This window comes from Apostichopus japonicus, chromosome 9, assembly GCF_037975245.1.
Source record: "Apostichopus japonicus isolate 1M-3 chromosome 9, ASM3797524v1, whole genome shotgun sequence".
In the NCBI taxonomy this organism is placed as follows: Eukaryota; Metazoa; Echinodermata; class Holothuroidea; order Aspidochirotida; family Stichopodidae; genus Apostichopus; species Apostichopus japonicus.
Window position 1 is genome coordinate 17,476,324 of NC_092569.1, and position 19,401 is coordinate 17,495,724.

Here is a 19,401-nt window from a genome sequence, read left to right on the forward strand (position 1 = left end):
AGTAAAGGTCAAAAATTGTATGGACAAAAAAAAGGAGCTGAATTCTAACCTGAATTTGTGCAAAACATAGCTATAATTTTCTAATCTGTCTTTATTCCGCTTTCCATTTGAGGTACTAAAACGTCTAAAATCGGTGAAAAAAACTTCCCATTGCAACGCTTTAATCTGCCATGTTTCGTACAGTAATTTATAACGGCAATTTACACGACAAGATAAAGCCGTATTAAAACACCAATTAAGGCTACTCATTCTGTTTGCATTCTAACGTTACTGTGTCAAAAATGATACTTAAGATGCCATGTGAAATGGGCGTTATTTTCTAAATCCTGGCAAACATGAATTATGTGTACTGTACGCCTGAAACACTTTCACAGTAGATAAAGCTAAGCATACTGTGCGTACAGTAGTCTACAAGTTCATATTTTGTACATTCATATTTGAATGTATATCAGCCTCCCTGCTTGTCTTTATATTAGCTCAATTCAGGGATAGTTTCACAATCAAGGACTCAGCAGAATCACAGATCTGCCCCTTAACACAGCGGCCGTCCGCATGCAGAAAACCGACGCATGCAGAAAACTTGTTACTGAGACACAACCAGAAATTGGGATGACAATAAATTTTGAAATTAATGCCATATTATTGTTTCAAAAATTAAAGTAGCAATCTCGATTATGTTGACACAGTGTTAGCTCAGTGGTTAACGCCGGTGCCTTTCAATCATAAGGTCCCTAGTTCAAGTCACTCGAAGATTAATGTACAGTACAGTATGTAGTCCAGTTACATAGTTGCTGACAATTGACGATTCATAACCATTGACATTATATATGAATCTAACTTCGGTCAGCTTGCGGCTGTGTAAGCCAATGATGGCTTCTTTGCGAGTTCCTGCTCGCAGGAGGATTTAAAATACATACATTCATACCGTCAAAACCGCTGATGCAAAAGCCCCTGAAAGGTACTCATGACCATATCCAGCACGAACAAATTTACGTGTGTAGTATTGAAAGGGATATATAGCAGGCCTTTATTCGGTCTCCTTACAGTATTTGTATCATATGTTATCGCTCATCCTAATTGAATCATTCAACTTTAATCGTATCATAGAGAAGACATTTTAGGTAAACTGAAGGACATAGATGTAGTCTTTACTAACTTGATAAATCATATCTTGGCCTTGTGGCCTCACACAGCAATCTGTTTTCAAGCCTCACCCATGTGTCTATCACTAATAGGTGTTAATATACTTAAACCCCATATGGAATTCCCTACTGTTCATCTCACAAAAGGCTACCACTACATTTTTGGTATACATCAATCACTGTGCAGATCTTTTTCGTTAATCCCTACTAATTACATGAAATAATTAACTGGGTTTTTTTTTTGTTTTTTTGCAAAGTTGTGGGCCAAGAGGGTGTATTAGAAATAACTTATTAAATACCATCCCAGTACCCAAAAGTTTGAGGGCCTTAGATTGTGAGTCTTGGGGATGCCAGGGATATTTTTTAACAAGCTTAGTAATGTTTTTGTGTTTGAATTTGAATAATCTTGAAATCTCTAGAGAAGGTTCTGCTAAGTTTGCTTATCAGATCAACTGTTCAACTTTTGAAAATATGTATAATACAGGTACAACTTAGGCTTGCTTCAGTATGTAAGCAGTTTGTTAAATTTGGGGGCATTTTTTTGTATCTTGTTGATATCAATGGTTGTCCTATTTTATTAATATTTTTGTAGTACATTATATAATATGTCATGTAAAAGAGGCATTTAAACTAGAGGAACAATTTACTTCCAACTTGAAAACCAATTAAAAATGGTAAAGAGTGTGACAAATATAAGAAAATTTCTCTTTCTATGTCTACCACATGTAATGCTCAACAGTTTAATATGCTTTTTGTGATGCCTTGTATAAGCTACCGTACTATACACTGAATGTTTACTGTACATAGGATATACTTAAGGAAACAGTGCATCACAGAGCAAGTGATCTGTAAAGGCTACCGTAGTAGTTTGGGTACATGCCAATTACATATTGCGGTTCATGATTGGGTTAATTTATGCTCATTGAAATGTTAATTTGTCTTCTCTTGTTTTTTTGGCCACAAATAATTAACGATGAAATCGCATAAAAGTTGGCTCTCTCTTGTCTAAAAATTATTCCTTTGCAGCGACTGCAACAGAAACGAACAGAAAAGAAACTTTATAACAAATACAAGAAAGAAAGAAAGAACACAGAAAAGCTGAAATGAAGACAGGGTAGGGAGGGTGGGGGGGGAGGGGTGGAGTACGAGAAGAGGGAATGAATGGGTATCCAAGGGAGGGGGGAGGGGAATGTGAAAGGGGAAAAATATGAAGGGTATAAAAGGGTGAGAGCAGGGAAAAAAAAAAATGAACACAAATTTTCCTGATCATTAATTTCTGATAAGCTGAAAGAATGAAATGTGCCAAATATGAGGGAGGGTACATGACAGTGGGGATGGGGGGGGAGGGGGAGGGGATTGAGGTGGATATCAAGAAGGGCTTTGTGAGCTGCGGCTGCCATAATTGAATATATATACTGTACTGTACAGTACACAGTACCAAATGTGAACAAGAACAAATTGATTTTGCCTTGTCATTGTTACAAGGAAACTAGTCATCAAATTTCATATATCAAAGATCTTTCTACAAACATAATTTCCATTAACTGTGAAGGTTTGCAATATGCTGAGATAAGATCGCTTGTGTTGTTTTCTTTGCCGAAACACACAAATTAACCAAACAATACTGCATGCCATGCCAAATAGTTTATATAAGTGCGTCACTCAGGCTTTAACATTTACTTCCTTGTTCGGTGTAGCATGAAACCTGTGTATCCTTCGAAGCCATTTTACCAAGATCCAGAAATTGTTGAAAAACAGATGGGCGAGTTATTTTCATATTGCCTTAAGAAAAACCATATAAGGAAAATATGCACAAAATAATCAATTTCAAGAGTCCCAAAAATTCTGCAGTCCATAATAAACACACACACACAATGATGAGGTAGTTTATTTATGAAGATTTTAACACGGTTTTCATGTAGAGTGATCATGAGCAAGCTTCAAGAACGAAAAAGACAGTATTTTTGTTTTTGTTACACATATTGACCACGTACTATTAGAACTTGTTAATGCTACAGTACTCGAAATGAAATATAACATTGGTAAGATTGATGATCAAACTAAGTTTCAATCGGGTTTACTAGACTCAATACCTACGGTAAAATGCAGCTTTCCTTCATGGGAAATTCAGAAATAATTGAGAGAAGATACTAGAAATTGAACAACAGAATTATTTCTGCATGCTGGAAATTATATGCCTTGGCTGTACTAAATTGGCATGGTTTGATGATAAAAGTTTGCAAAAGTAGATACGTTGAAAGCAATCTTGCCTTTAACCATTCAACACTGTTTAACTCATAACTTCTGATATTCAACATTTTTTTCCCCCTTCTGATATATAGTAGTTTAACATCTTCAAAATTTAGCATTCCATTTGCTATGTATCTAATCTCATACAACATTAATCAGAACCTCTTTGTCTTTGCTTTCTCTCAGCTATATGAGAGGAGCAGCAAAGAATTTGTTTTCGGTAAATGACGCAAATTATGCACTTCAACAAACGGAAATATTTCTACCTGTGTGTGCTTGTTTTTATTGTTACCAACAAAATGTACATTGTGAAAGAAAAATATGATCAAAAATTGCTGGCAACTAATCTTGACATTTTTGTCTTGCAAAAACTCTGACATTTTCCCTTAAAAACAGAAATAAAACAAACGTTTCAATGACATGTATGGTTACAACAAGATGATTGGTGCTGAACCTACATGGAGATGTTGACAATCTTTTCTTCTTCCTACTTTTCATCAAGAAATTCCACAATCTATCCTATTTTTGCAAGTGTGCAGTCTTTCTTCCAATATTTTTGAACAATTTTGCTCAATTTGTAAACTTGACAATTTTTTTTTGTTTTCATCATCAAAGCAAAGATGTGCAGTGTGCATGACATAATCTGTCTCAACACACAGACCACGAGATATGCCTGCTGGTGAAACTTACAATAGTTTCCACCACTTTTTTTATTTTTTTTAAAGTTACCTCATTTTCTATAATTTCTATATAAATGACTGTTTTCCATCATGTGGCTGAAACAAGAATGACAAGTTCATTTCATAGAAAATGTTGAACAAGTGCCAGGAATGCATGCCATGTGCATAATAAAAGCCATAGACAAAGAGTTTGTCTTTGTTTGGCCAATTTATTCGTTTTTTTTGTTGTTTTGTTTTTAAAGTTTTATAGCATACTGTACAGTTTACTGATGAAATAACCTCATTTTAACATTGGACTGCCACGGAGAACAGATGGCTTTCAAATTTAACGCAGGCAAAGTCTATAAAACTGATAAGAAGTTATTTCAACCATGTGTAAACAACTCTTTGCTTGCTCATATATGGGTGGAAGAAAGAATTCACTTCACTTTTCAAAGTTTCAATCTGATAAACAGTTGTGTCAGAGTAGAAGTCAGGAAAAAAGAAATTGTCAAAAATATTAGCATCCAGCACTGAATGATAAATGATCTCTACTACTTCAAAGTGAGTGATGAATATTACATGAGCGGAATTCCAACAACTACATTTTAATTACACCTCATGTAAACCTTTGCAATTTTGGAACTACTCACAAAAGTTCTTATTTCCATTTTGCATCCATTATTTACAATTTATGCATCTCAGAAATGTCGCCGATTCCATAAAACTGTTTTATACATTTCTTCTGCGCTCATTTTAAATTTATTTCATAATTTCAATTCAACAAACTGTGTTGTCAAGGACTATACAAAACTGTTTATAGCTTTCCAAACTGTGGGCAGAATATTCTTGACACATACATGATGAATACAACAGAAAGCAGGGAAGCATGGCTATAGTATATTACTCATGAAGATGCTGGTTAATGGACAATATCTGTTGTACCTATAAGGTAGCAAAGCAATGTTTGGAACGGTATATGATGAAGTACTGATTTATAAAATGCACCTTTTTCTTTGCTCAAAACTTGAAACAAATAATTGCATCATGCAATATATTTTAAATGTCTTATCAGGGGATTCATTTTGAAGAGAAAGCACATTTCCTTAAACGGAAATACTAATAAATAATGGAAAACTAATAAAAGGGTTTTTGAAACAGAATATTTTCCACCCTCAAGTAAGATTTTTACCATTGGTATGCTCTGATTGATTTAAGAAGTACTATTTGGAGATTAACCATGTGTTCTTGTTCGTTCATATTAAAATAATATGTTTTTGGAAATAGAATATTTTATATAACTTTGAAAGGATAAAACTTTGTCATTTTCTGTCTGATTATGAGAAGTAACATTATGAAGATAGACTTTTTTTCACATGAAAATGTTTTTTGGGAGATAAAATATTTTCAAGTATCAATTAATTTTGAAGTTACATTTTTTTGGCACCTTCACCTCAAGAAAATTTCAGGGAAATAGAATATTTCCAAACATCGCTTAATTTTAAAGGCTGGTAAAATGTTAACCATATTTTCTTGCTCGTCCACATTAAAATAAAAATGTTTTTTGGAAATAGAATATTTTGCAACCATCAGGTAACTTTCAAAGATAAAACTGTCATTTTCTGTCTGATCATAAGAAGTAGCCTTTTGAAGATAGATTTTTTGCTCTTCACATTAAAACAATTTCTTTGGAAATAGAAATTTTCAAGTATCAATTGATTTTGACGCTGGTGATATATTTACTACATGTTCTTGTTCATTCACATTAAAACAAACCTGTTTTTTTGACATAGAATACTTTCAACCATCAGGTAACTTCGAAAAGATATAATTTTGTCATTTTCTGTCTGATCATGAGAAGTAACATTAGGAAGATAGACTTTTTGTTCATTCATAGTAAAAGAAGCTTTTTGGAAATAGAATATTTTCAACCATCAAGTCATTTTGAAGCTGGTGAAATATTTACCATGTTTTTTTGTGTGATCAAATTCAAAAAAAATATTTTCAACCATCAAGTAACTTTCAAAGATAAAACTCAGTCATTTTCTGTCTGATCATGAGAAGTAACATTTTAAATACAGACTTTTTATTCCTTCACATTCAACAAGCTTTTCGGAAATAGAATATTTTCAAGCCTCAAGTAACTTTCAAAGATAAACCTTTGTCATTTTCTGTCTGATCATGAGAAGTAACATTTTTAAGATAGACTATTTGTTTGTTTATATTAAAACAAGCTTTTTGGAAATAGAATATTTCAACCCTCTAGGTACTTTGAAAAGATAAACTTTGTCATTTTTCTGTCTGATCAAGAGAAGTAACACTTTGAAGATAGACTTTCTGTTTGTACACATAATATAAGCTTTATGGAAATAGATGAGTTTTCACCAACAACAAACTTTCAAAGATATAAAACTTTGTCATTTTCTGTCTGATCATGAGAAGTGACATTTTGAATATAGACTTATTTCCTTCACATTAAAACAAGCCCTTTGGAAATAGAATTTTTTTACCAACAAGAAACTTTCAAAGATAAACTTTGTCATTTTCTGTCTGACCATGAGAAGTGACATTTTGAAGATAGACTTTTTGTTCCTTCACATTTAAACAAGCTTTTTGGAAATAGAATATTTTTTTACCAACAAGAGACTTTCAAAGATAAACTTTGTCATTTTCTGTCTGACCATGAGAAGTGACATTTTGAAGATAGACTTTTTGTTCCTTCACATTTAAACAAGCTTTTTGGACATAGAATATTTTTCACCGACAAGAAACTTTCAAAGATATAAAACTTTGTCATTTTCTGTCTGATCATGAGAAGGAACACTTTGAAAATAGACTTTCTATTTGTTCACATAAATAAGCTTTTTGGACATAGAATATTTTTCACTGACAAGAAATTTTTAAAGATATAAAACTTTGTCATTTTCTGTCTGATCATGAGAAGGAACACTTTGAAAATAAGACTTTCTATTTGTTCACATAAATAAGCTTTTTGGACATAGAATATTTTTCACTGACAAGAAACTTTTATAGATATAAAACTTTGTCATTTTCTGTCTGATCATGAGAAGGAACACTTTGAAAATTGACTTTCTATTTGTTCACATAAATAAGCTTTTTGGACATAGAATATTTTTCTTTCACCGACAAGAAACTTTTAAAGATATAAAACTTTGTCATTTTTTGTCTGATCATGAGAAGTAACACTTTGAAAATACACTTTTTGTTGTTCATATTAAAACAAGCTTTTTGGAAATAGAATATTTTCAACCCTCAAGTAACTTTCAAAAAAAAACTTTGTCATTTTCTGTCTGATCATGAGAAGGAACATTTTTAATATAGAGTTGTTGTTTGTTCACATTAAAAACAAGCTTTTAAGACATAGACATTTTCCAACATCAAGTAACTTTCAAAGATATACTTTGTCATTTTCTGTCTGACCATGAGAAGTGACATTTTGAAGATAGACTTTTTGTTCCTTCACATTTAAACAAGCTTTTTGGACATAGAATATTTTTCACCGACAAGAAACTTTCAAAGATATAAAACTTTGTCATTTTCTGTCTGATCATGAGAAGGAACACTTTGAAAATAAGACTTTCTATTTGTTCACATAAATAAGCTTTTTGGACATAGAATATTTTTCTTTCACCGACAAGAAACTTTTAAAGATATAAAACTTTGTCATTTTTTGTCTGATCATGAGAAGTAACACTTTGAAAATACACTTTTTGTTGTTCATATTAAAACAAGCTTTTTGGAAATAGAATATTTTCAACCCTCAAGTAACTTTCAAAAAAAAACTTTGTCATTTTCTGTCTGATCATGAGAAGGAACATTTTTAATATAGAGTTGTTGTTTGTTCACATTAAAAACAAGCTTTTAAGACATAGACATTTTCCAACATCAAGTAACTTTCAAAGATATACTTTGTCATTTTCTGAATGATCATGAAAAATAACATTTTGCAGATAGACTTTTAGTTTGTTCACACTAAAAAAAATTGGACATAGAATATTTTCAACCATCAAGAGACTTTGCAAAGACAAAACTTTGTCATTTCTGTCTGATCATGAAAAGTTACATTTGGAAGAAAGACTTTTTGCTCCTTCACAAAAACAAGCTCTTTGGACATAGAATATTTTTCACCAACAAGAAACTTTCAAAGATATAAAACTTTGTCATTTTCTGTCTGATCATGAGAAGGAACACTTTGAAAATTGACTTTCTATTTGTTCACATAAATAAGCTTTTTGGACATAGAATATTTTTCACTGACAAGAAACTTTTAAAGATATAAAACTTTGTCATTTTTTGTCTGATCATGAGAAGTAACACTTTGAAAATAGACTATTTGTTCGTTCATATTAAAACAAGCTTTTTGGAAATAGAATATTTTCAACCCTCAAGTAACTTTCAAAAAAAAACTTTGTCATTTTCTGTCTGATCATGAGAAGGAACATTTTTAATATAGACTTGTTGTTTGTTCATATTAAAAACAAGCTTTTAAGACATAGACATTTTCTAACATCAAGTAACTTTCAAAGATATACTTTGTCATTTTCTGAATGATCATGAAAAATAACATTTTGCAGATAGACTTTTAGTTTGTTCACACTAAAAAAATTTGGACATAGAATATTTTCAACCATCAAGTAACTTTGCAAAGAAAAAACTTTGTCATTTCTGTCTGATCATGAAAAGTTACACATTAAACATAGACTTTCTTTTTGTTCACATAAAATAACCTTTTTGGAAATAGAATATTTTTCACCGACAACAAACTTTCAAAGATATAAAATTTTGTCATGTTTCGTCTGATCATGAGAAGTAATATTTTAGAGATAGAACTTTTGTTTGGAAATAGAATATTTTCAAATATCAAATTATTTTGAATAGAGATAATTTGTCCCCTTTCACACTGTTTTCTGTTTGATCAAAAGAAGTGAAAATTTCAAGTTAGACTTTTTTGGTTCTTTCACATAACTTTTTTTTTGATAAGATGTACATTTTTTTAAATTTGTAAGGCTATTTTTGCAAGATAACACAAAGGCAATTGACCAGAGAATACTTTGTGAGACAGAATATATCTTGTTCCATGACCATAACACAGTTCATTTGAGAGATGTAAATTTTGTTAATCTACCAATAAAGTCAGATTTTTGGAAGATAGAATATTTCTTCTTCAAATCAAGATGATACTTTTTGTGGAGATGCTTATCTTTTACAATCTGGAAATAATGGTCTCTGGGACTGTGTTTCATCGTCAAAGGCAAGAATCCAACTGACAGACTCTTACAAAGGACAAAGGGTTCCCGACGGACAAAGACTATTGGTCAACTGCCAAACTACGGCAAACAATTTGTTGACAGCCTTCAACATCGTTATTGGAAGAAAATTATTATGGTTCTACCATACATAATTCTGACCAAGACAATGAAATGATTAAAACATCAGAAACAAAGGTGCAAAATTTATTGTTGAAATACTGATAATAAATGTATTTCTAATCATTCAAAATGCTCCAAATCTGCTTTTTTTTCCTTCAAAATCTGGGATGCATGTAATGACTTACACGGAACTTAATCATCTCAAATCAAACACAACTAGATTGAATATTTCTTGTTTCTATCTATTTCACCAGTAACAAAATTTAAACAAAATAATAATCATGAAAAAATATTGTTTCTTTGCAAGATGCCCTGTGTTAGAAGGCCCTTTTTTTTTGGTTACTTTCTTCAACAAATAAAGTGGTAAGTTCACAACCTTTAATTCCATGATACATTGGTATCATTCCAATTGTCAATAGCTCAATATTATAATGGGACAATGTCAATAAACTTAGGGACATTGATACTGTACACAATCTTTTTGGAGAGGTGTCTCATGCTTTATATCTAGCAAGGCAACAAAACTACAAATACTGCAGGATCTAAATGATTTTCCTGATGACGTGCATTTCTGAAAAAATGTCCTATCAGGATATTAAATATAAATGATACAAGGCATGAGAAATGTTCATCTTGGGATTTTTATTTTTCTGTGATGTATAGATAAACTAAGCACATTAAATTGTAAATGTGACAGCTGCAGAAATGGCAAACGTACATGAACCGTATCCACATGTATCCATGTCAATAAAGGTGACCACGAATGCTAAGGTTTCATGAAGAGTGGGTGTGCAGGGGAGACATGGGGGAGACACAGGGGAATATGCCGGGGGTTGGGATATTCCTTTCAACAATTTACGCAATTTCTTCAGATTCTCATTACGTTTGAATTTCAAAGAGAACACAGAGGTCAGCAGCTTGATTTAGGGGACTCTTTCAATAGTATTGTCGATGTATTTTTATTGATTTTTTTTCATATAATAGGTTGTCCAATTTTACAAACCATTTAAAAACTTTCATGGAGACTAGAAGGAACAGAAATGGCAAAATTACCCCATCTTTGAAATGAACTAGCCTATGGGCCCTTCATCCTTTCCATTGTTCCCAGTCTGCATACTGTACCAGCCTAGTTTGAGTTTGAAACTGTGCCAAAGCTTTCCATTCTCAGATTCTTTGTTTGACGTCAAAAGCAGACAGAATTCTTTGTCTGATGAAATTTATGTTGCATCATTTCAAGAAACACAGTATTTCAATTGAGAGCTTTTTCCAATTTCCAGACTCAAAAAATGCAGCAAAAATGGGAAATTTGATCAATTGAAAGGTGAACAATTGACAAAAATAAGTCACTAAATAGGGCTAATGGGAGGGATAGTGTTGGATGGTGGGCCAAGGATATTAGGAGGGGGGGAGGGAACATTACAGAAATAGTTTTTAAAATGTAATGAAGTGATTTTATAGTCTACAATGATTGCCTATCTCAATTATTAACATGACTGTGTACAAACTACTCAATGGAATATATGCAGTTTTGACAGCTCTCAAAAATTTCAACTGTACAAAAACATTTCATCTTTGTTTGACAGAAAAAAGAAAAAGAAATTGTGGAAATATTAACACGCTTTCTAGACAAAGAAACAATTAGCTGTTGGTAAACAATGATCTGAGCAGATCTTTTGTAATGTTGGCAACAATCCATTATTTAGTTTATGAACAACAGACAAATGCCATTGGAATATCCTGGCATTTTTCCTTTGTGTTTGTACGTCACTGGAATATCATTCATAAGGAAGCCTTCAGATGACATGATTTGCACGTAGCCAATAATTTAAAAGAGACCAAAAGAGAATAAAGACAAACCCAAAATTCTAAATTAGACGCTAGAAATACAGGAATCATAGAACAAAGGAAAGTGAATGAGATGAAGTTTGGAGTGAATAAGATGGAAATAACAGTAAGTTTAACTTGTAAAAACAAGTCTTTGTTCTGTTCAATTTGGTTTCTTAAGTAATACAGATGGACCATTTCCACCATTCAGTTTATTATTGATGGAGTTTTAAATCGAGTTGAGGATAAGGAAATATCATGTGTAATAATTTCAGATTGTAAATGTAACTTATCATGCACATAACAAACCGCTGCTTTCCAAACCAGCTTCAAACTGAGTACATCAGTTTACCAGTGATGAAGGTCAAATAGCAAAAACTAGATGACATAGTTTATATGGTCAAAGGTCATGATCTACAGAAAAAGGTTTGCTGTGGAAATAAGGTTAGGCAAAACCACACAACCTTCACCTAGAGAAGTTTTTTGAGTTGAGTATGGTGTATCTTGCCAATGCTATTCTCTCCTAAAAGTCCACTTCAAGGTAGGTAAGACTAGCCTTCATCAGTCAACTTTCGTAATACAAAATTATGAAAAATGTTGAACAAATTTCACATTTCAATGTGGTTAAAACATTACATGCGATATTAGATTGAAACTAACAGCAACAGGCTGTGCAATGTGGGCAACTTGCTGTACAAGTGCAAAGATGCATAGAGGTTTTTGGACACAGAACCTGGTAAAGAGTGGACTAGGGTATTTAGCATAAAACCCACTTCATGGCAAATTTTTAAAGATTTTTTTCTGGTTGTCCCTGGTCCAACAGTAAACTTACAAAGTAGCAAAAGAACAACGACCAATATGCACATTGTAGCAAAAATGTATAGGTTTGGTGGATAGACCAATAATGGTACTGTATGGTTGATACCAGTTTATCATTTTACCTCTTTGGAGGTATTTAGTTTCGATGCAATCTGAATTGGCTGCAAACTACTAGTTGTGAAACTGGTAACCTTCAAAACTGAGGTTGGTTGTCCAAACACAAATTTGGTCGTCTCAGACAATTTGATTGACTAACTGCAGGATAAAAAATGCAAATCACTGTGCCCAAACAAATAGTATGCCTACCCACCCCATACCCCAACCCCCCCCCCCCAACAACGACTACAAATATTGAAAAAGAATGACGTTAAGGTGGTGAATACTAAGAGAACTAAAGTAAGAATTGGGAATATTCATGTCCTTACCAATAGCATCACCGTCCATTAAGGCAGATCCAGTAAAGATTTGGTCTACTGCCACCACTATACTCTGATCAGCTGCCTCTAGGAATGCACCTTGTAATAAAAACATTTTCTTTTGATCCATCGAGGCAAGGCGAACTAAAGACAAATGTGAAAAAAATAAGTTAAAGGGATAATCACGAGATGAGAAGAGACAAATACTGACAGAAATCATCAGGGCACTCTGGTCACCTCAAAATATCATCTATCTCATTTCTTGCAGGAATCCTTAAGTATACAATGTGTAGGGGAGAACCAAGACTACATCAGACCATAGATCCAAAGCCAACACTTTGAAGACCGAAAAACTACCATTTTAACCTTCCACACCACAGGAACAGACCTGGTGATACAAGGCTTTGAACTTTCCAAAAATCGCCCTTACACAATCTGCCTCCAATGTGAATGATCAGATCCATACGAACTCATGATCAGAACATCAAAGAACGTAATTGCCGAAAACCCCCTCCTTCCTACATGCCACCCTTTCCCCACCTTCTCGTTTTCTCATATCATGTCCATCCAAACGACCATGTTCTTCCTTCCTAACCCCCCCCCCCCCCACTACCATTTCCCCATTCACCTCCATAGTAAGATCCCACTGTCACAACATTCTGCAGACTTCACCTCTACAGCTCTCTAGTCCTGAGTGATCACTTTCACTGATCATATCTGGAGTTTGGAGATGGGTAAGGGGTGGGTGAGTGGGCAGGGGGTGGGTGAGTGGGCATGGGGTGGGTGAGTGGGTCAGAGAACAATTTCAATATCAAACGGCAAAAACCCCTTTGCAAATTCTAGGTTTTACTTCACCCATACAAGTCAGAACTAACATTTTAGTTGTTTCTGGAGCTTTTCCAAATTTCCCCAAAGTCGAGAGGCGTAACTGTTCCATTCAATTTTTTTTTCCACCTTATATCTCTTAAAGAGGTACTTGCCAAATGTGCCCTTATAAATTCTCAACAAAATTACCATCATTTGATTCAAAGAGGTCATTATGGTGACCCCCTTGGTGGTGTACACCTTGATGTGAGGAGCGAGGGCTGGCAGACTGTGTAGAGACGATATGTTTCCCTCGTACTCCTGTACCGATAAGTTGTGCGAGTTCAAGTTGTGAGATGCACTTTAAGATCTGAGAACAAAAACAGAATATACCCCACATTAATCAGCAAGGTTTTGTTGAAGTTTTTTCACATAAATGTAAATGGGAGGGTAACAGGTGGTTCAAATCCTCTACAATGGCAGTTTTACTTAATGCAGATGCAGATGTTGACTTGAAAATTAGTTTCAATCTTAAGTATTGCAATCTGCGCAAATACCAAAACCACAAAGAACACAGATGACAGTGGGATTACTAAGAGAAATGAAATGAAACAGACAGCCCTTCTGTCACAATAACGTGTCTGACCATTGGCAAGAAGTCAAAGAGAAAGAAGAAAGCTGCAGTCGCATGATTTCGCATCCATAGACTGTCGAGTTGTAACAGCATTATACCAGCATTACAACCCTGAAATGAAGCTATATATATAATTGAAAATCGTAATGTGTTGGAAAATCAAACGCAGTGATAAAACTTCCAGCCTCCACCGGGATCCGAACACGGGGCCTCCGGCTCTGTACGCGGACACCCTGACCACTAGGCTATGGACGCTGATTGAATCTTGAGAGTTTCAAAATCGGTAAAGAAGTCGTAACTGCAACATAGGCATTTGTCACCTGTATCGAATAATGCTAGTTACTGATAATGCTAGTTACTGCTACACTGTTTTGGTGACATATTTTATATATACTGTATGTGCATCATGAAGCCTACCTCTAGCCATGACTGTCCCAAGTAGTTCCCATCGGTCTTAGCTACCATGATGAGAGTCTTGATGGTCTCAATGTTCTTGGTTTTCAGTTCCGTGATTAACGACTTGGTAGTGAGGAGTGTAAATCGAGAGAGAGCCTGGACGTAGGCGTCTCTCTCTGTGTGCATGAAGAAGATGCAGGCGATTCTGATTGCACAGCGGATTCCCTCCAGGCAGAGACATGCTATATCCGCATCATCACAGTCTTGTAAACCCACACTGAAAGCAGCTAGGAACGGTGTCCATGCCACCTATGGAAATAGTAACAAGACATTGGGAGGGAGAAAAATTAGATTCTGCAATAATGATCATAATAATAATAGTTGCTTTTTATATAGCGCTTTATACCAGCGATAGGTCTCAAATCACTTTACAGACGTTATATTTCCCATTGGTCAATGATAACCTGTCCCAGAGACAATCCCTCCAGTCGGCTGCAGTTACATATATACACTATGCCCAATGACAAGTTACCTCACAGGTGCCCATTTACATGTAATCCCTAGGTGGAGAGAGGCAAGTGAGATAAAGCATCTTGCCCAAGGACACAACGTCATGAACTAGGCAGGAATCGAACCAGCAATCCTTGGATCACAAGTCTGACGCCTTAGGCAATTGGCCCCTACGCTCTCCAATAGTTGCTACATCATGAAGTGGCTCGATACAGGGAGCAACGACTGACAATAATATAATAAATATGACAATATTATACCTTAAAATGACTGTGCAATATTCAAACACAATTGATACAGCATATTATTCTTTGAGCCCTGCTTTTCTGGTCGATAGCAGAAAAATGTTTTCCAGTACATTACCTTTCCTTAAACCCTTTCCTAAGTCATGAAGGCCATTTGACTTACAAATTCACTGCAAAATATAGGTATCTGAACCAAATATGCAAATGAAGTATTTGATAGAAGACAACCCTTCAACAAAGTTTGTTCTCCTGTTCAAAATTCATCGGGAATTACTAAGTTGCACACCAGTTCACAGAGAGCGTGGTGGCCAAATGGCTAAGGTGTCGGACTCGTCATCCAAGGATTGCTGGTTCGATTCATGCCTAGTTCATTATGTTGTGTCCTTGGGCAAGATTCATTTTCTCACTTGCCTCTCTCCACCCAGGGTTTAAATGGGTACCTGTGAGGTAACTTGTCATTGGGCGCAGTATATAACTGCGGCCGACTGGATGGATTGTCTCTGGGACAGGTTATCTTTGACCAGGGGTAATATAACGTCTGTAAAGCGCTTTGAGACCTATCGCTGGTGTAAAGCGCTATATAAAAATTAAAAAAATAAAGTATTATTACGTCCTACACTCCTAACCGTAAACTTAAACCTCGGTCAGAGAAGTTGCCTGAACTGATCATGCCTGGTATGATTCTGTGTGCTACAGTTAATACAGGTTATATTTCTAGGTATCACATTGTTTTTATTGCTGCATAGTTGAGTATCCTATCCTACCAAGAAATTTGAATCGGTGAAAAATCACAAGAGTGCTAATTGAGAAATCATGACTTTGTCTCTATGCACTACACAACATAGTTAACCTTCTCTGATAAAATAGTAACTTATTATTTTAACTCTACAGCCTTGCAGTGTGACAGAGTTTAGTTTCAGCAGAAAGTGATTTTTCTTGGACTCAATTTACATCAATTCAGAGGAATATTTTGTACAAGAACCTTGATATCAATGGAAAGGATATGAATTGTTGATTTCATATCTGATTAGGCTAATTATGTATGCAAATATGCAAATTATGTCCCTAAATAGCTTATTATGGAATACATACAGTACTACCAAATTACCCATAGTAATGAACTTTTTGTTTTTGAGGAATTTATGTTAAAATAGTATTATCTCAAATAGTTTCAATCATTTGAGGCTAAAATTGTGGGAATTGGTTTAAAAAGGATCGAGATATATGGATTACCATAAGAACATGTTTGCAATTGAGGTCCCCAAATAGCTTATTTTGGAATACATACTACCAATAGTAATAAAAAAATTGTTTTTGGTGTATTTCATATTAAAATAGTATTATCTCAAAATATTTTCTATCATTTGAGGCTACAATTATGGAAATTGGTTGGCAAATGACCAAGACATAAGGATTTTCATAAGGACATGTATGCAAATTAGGTCCCTAAATAGTCTATTTTGGAATACATACTACCAAAAGTAATAAAAAATTTGTTTTTGGTGTATTTCATATTAAAATAGTATTATCTAAAATATTTTCTATCATTTGAAGCTACAATTATGGAAATTGGTTGGCAAATGACCGAGACAAAAGGATTTTCATAAGGACATGTATGCAAATTAGGTCCCTAAATAGCTTATTTTGGAATACATACTACCATTAATAATAAACACTTGGTTTTTGGTGTATTTTATGTTAAAATATTATTATCTAAAACATTTCCTATCATTTGAGGCTGAAATTGTGGAAATTGGTTGAAAAGTGACCGAGCTATACGGATTGGCATAAGAACTGGGGGCGTGCCCTCTACTCCAGGCTATACAATACATAAACAATACACGTTTATACACGTATACACGCACACCATACCAATTTTACATATATTTCTTACAACGAATTGGTGGGGCTATGCCGATATTCATTGCTTTTCTTTTGTAAGGATGCCTGTACAGAACATAGTATTTATTAAATTTTTGAAAAAGGGTGAAGGGTGCACAAGATATGGCTTTTTGAAACAATGAAGAGTTTTCAACTTTTTTCTTGCGGTTTTTGTACCGGTTTTTGGCAATATTCTGATGATAATTCAAATGTCCAATTCTCTATAGCCATTATCTTTTCAGGGTAGTTGTTTTCTATTGTGTTGGGCTTGTTCTAGAAAATTTATGAAGGTGCTGGCCTGTTTTTAAGTGGAGGATAGTTTTTTGGGGGGGAGGAAAAAAGGTCAATATGTAGAATTTTCACACTTTTTGAATCAAAACAAAATTTGAACACAAATTTTGGAAATAAACATCAATAACACCACCCTTAAAAAAAAGGTATTTTTGAATAGATCTGTACTTCAGCTTTATTCTAACACTCAAACCAAGTCAATAGAAGAAGGGTTGCCGGGAAGATACAAATACTTCAATGTATTAGGTTTTTTGGGGGACAATCTGTCCAGAAAAGGGTTAAAGAGAGTCTCTATAGTAGGTTTACCTTGAACATTGGCCTGACATGTTCATGATGTGTCGCGCTGGTGAAGTTGCTCAGTACGTGACTGACGCTCATCATGAGGCTCTTGGCAGTGGTAGCTATGGACTCCATCTCCATGTTGTACAGCAATTTCCTCTGTTTTTCACTTGTAACACCTGGTTGGGTTAGAGAATGACAAGTTACGATTACAACTAGCGTTGTGCGGGATCCCGGTAGTCAAGTGAATACCGGTATCCAGATCCCGGTATTGACTAGTCCCGATCACAGTGCAATGTGTAACTACTACCGCTGTGACAGGATTTTTTCCCCCCTGAAAATATTCCCCCCCTGGGGGGAATATTTCCTAGGAAATTTTCCCCCCGGGTGGAGATTTCCTAGGAAATATTCTGCCCCGGGGGGCATTATTCCTAGGAAATATTCCCCCCAACCTGGAAAAATTCCCCCCCCCCTGACCTTCATGTAATTTAGTTAATTATATTTTTGTACACCTATCAAGGATATCTCATCATGGAACTATAATAAGGAGATTTTAACATTTTTTGGGCATGAACTTGGAATATATCATTCCTGCAATAAGGATATTCAGAGGAAATGTCTTTGGTTAGGGTTAGGGTTAGGCCATGAATGCAGTGCCATGAACGGAATGGGACTAGCTCTGATGCTCTGATGTTACTGATGTAGTCAAGTATAATCATTGTAAATTGAAACTATTACATTGTGTTGGTATGATGGTTCCACAGGAGGATTCAATGTATATTGGGAAGGGGTTGACTTATTGATTATTGATTATGAGCTGTGGTGAAGCTCATGGGATTATCTTAATTCATGGCTTATGAGGGTGAACATCAAAGGGATTGCTGCACTGAAGCCAATTATACATACTGTTACACAGATATAATTCAATGTAGATAGTAAACTTCACTGTGGATAAACTTTATTCTGTGAATGATTTGAAGAAACAAGAAGAAACTGATTGAACACCATTGAATTACTCTTCATGCATCATTAGACAAAGTTACCTGGACTTCCTCGATATGAAATTGGATATTGGGAGTTGGCTACTGATTTTCTCAACTGTCTAAATTGCACCAATCCTTGCAACTAACTGTCCGCTGGCCACTAAAAAAATGTTGCGAATACGTGAAGGATATATTCCTAGCGTTTAATTGCCATGAACAAGCGATCGACCATCTCATCATACACTGAATTTGAGATATCGCCTATTGGAATATAGGAATATTATGAAATTCATTGCAAGCTAAAGACTTGCAGTTGCTGGCAGGAAAATTGATCATGCTTATGGTGGGGGGGGGGGTAAATTTTCAGGGTGGGGGGAATTTATCCTAGGAAAAATTCCCCCCGGGGGGAAAATTTTCAGGGGGGGGGAATTTCCTGTTACATCGGTAGTGGGAAAACATTACATTCGTTTCGGTATCATTCCCAGGAATCCCGAGGGACATAATAAAAATATCTACTTGTTACTATTTGAAATAAAGAAAAGAAAACACGTTTATTTCTGGTTTCTGTGTGCTTAGTTGGAATAATATCTGATCAATTTACGTACTGGCCTAGACCTATATATTAACGAATCAACTTGCCACGTAGTAATTTGGACCTAGGCTACACCAAATATCGAACGTTACTTGGGCTCAGCATGTTACGGGACCTCAAAGTTATTCTAAAATTCCTTTTCTTTAGATGAATACTGCTTCACAACCTCAAAGATTGCTATCAGCTGGTACTTTAACAGCTAAATTACAGATCATGACAATAACAAGTCCAAAATTACGTTCGTCATGGTTTTACAGCATTGTTAAAGTGTTGTGGGCCTAGAACA

At 34.8% G+C, this 19,401-nt stretch overlaps 1 protein-coding gene across 2 annotated transcripts in view; it reads right to left on the reverse strand.

Annotated features, from left to right (window-relative positions):
* Window positions 1-19,401, reverse strand: part of LOC139973101 (brefeldin A-inhibited guanine nucleotide-exchange protein 1-like) — an 80,972-nt gene that overhangs the window by 37,885 nt on the left and 23,686 nt on the right. For both annotated transcript variants that reach the window (XM_071979513.1, XM_071979512.1), the window contains exons 18-21: window positions 17,568-17,719; window positions 14,356-14,643; window positions 13,515-13,674; window positions 12,510-12,644 (exon numbers count right to left, since the gene is read on the reverse strand). In XM_071979513.1, coding sequence (XP_071835614.1) covers window positions 12,510-12,644; window positions 13,515-13,674; window positions 14,356-14,643; window positions 17,568-17,719 — 735 coding nt within the window. The remainder of the gene's footprint in view (window positions 1-12,509; window positions 12,645-13,514; window positions 13,675-14,355; window positions 14,644-17,567; window positions 17,720-19,401) is intronic.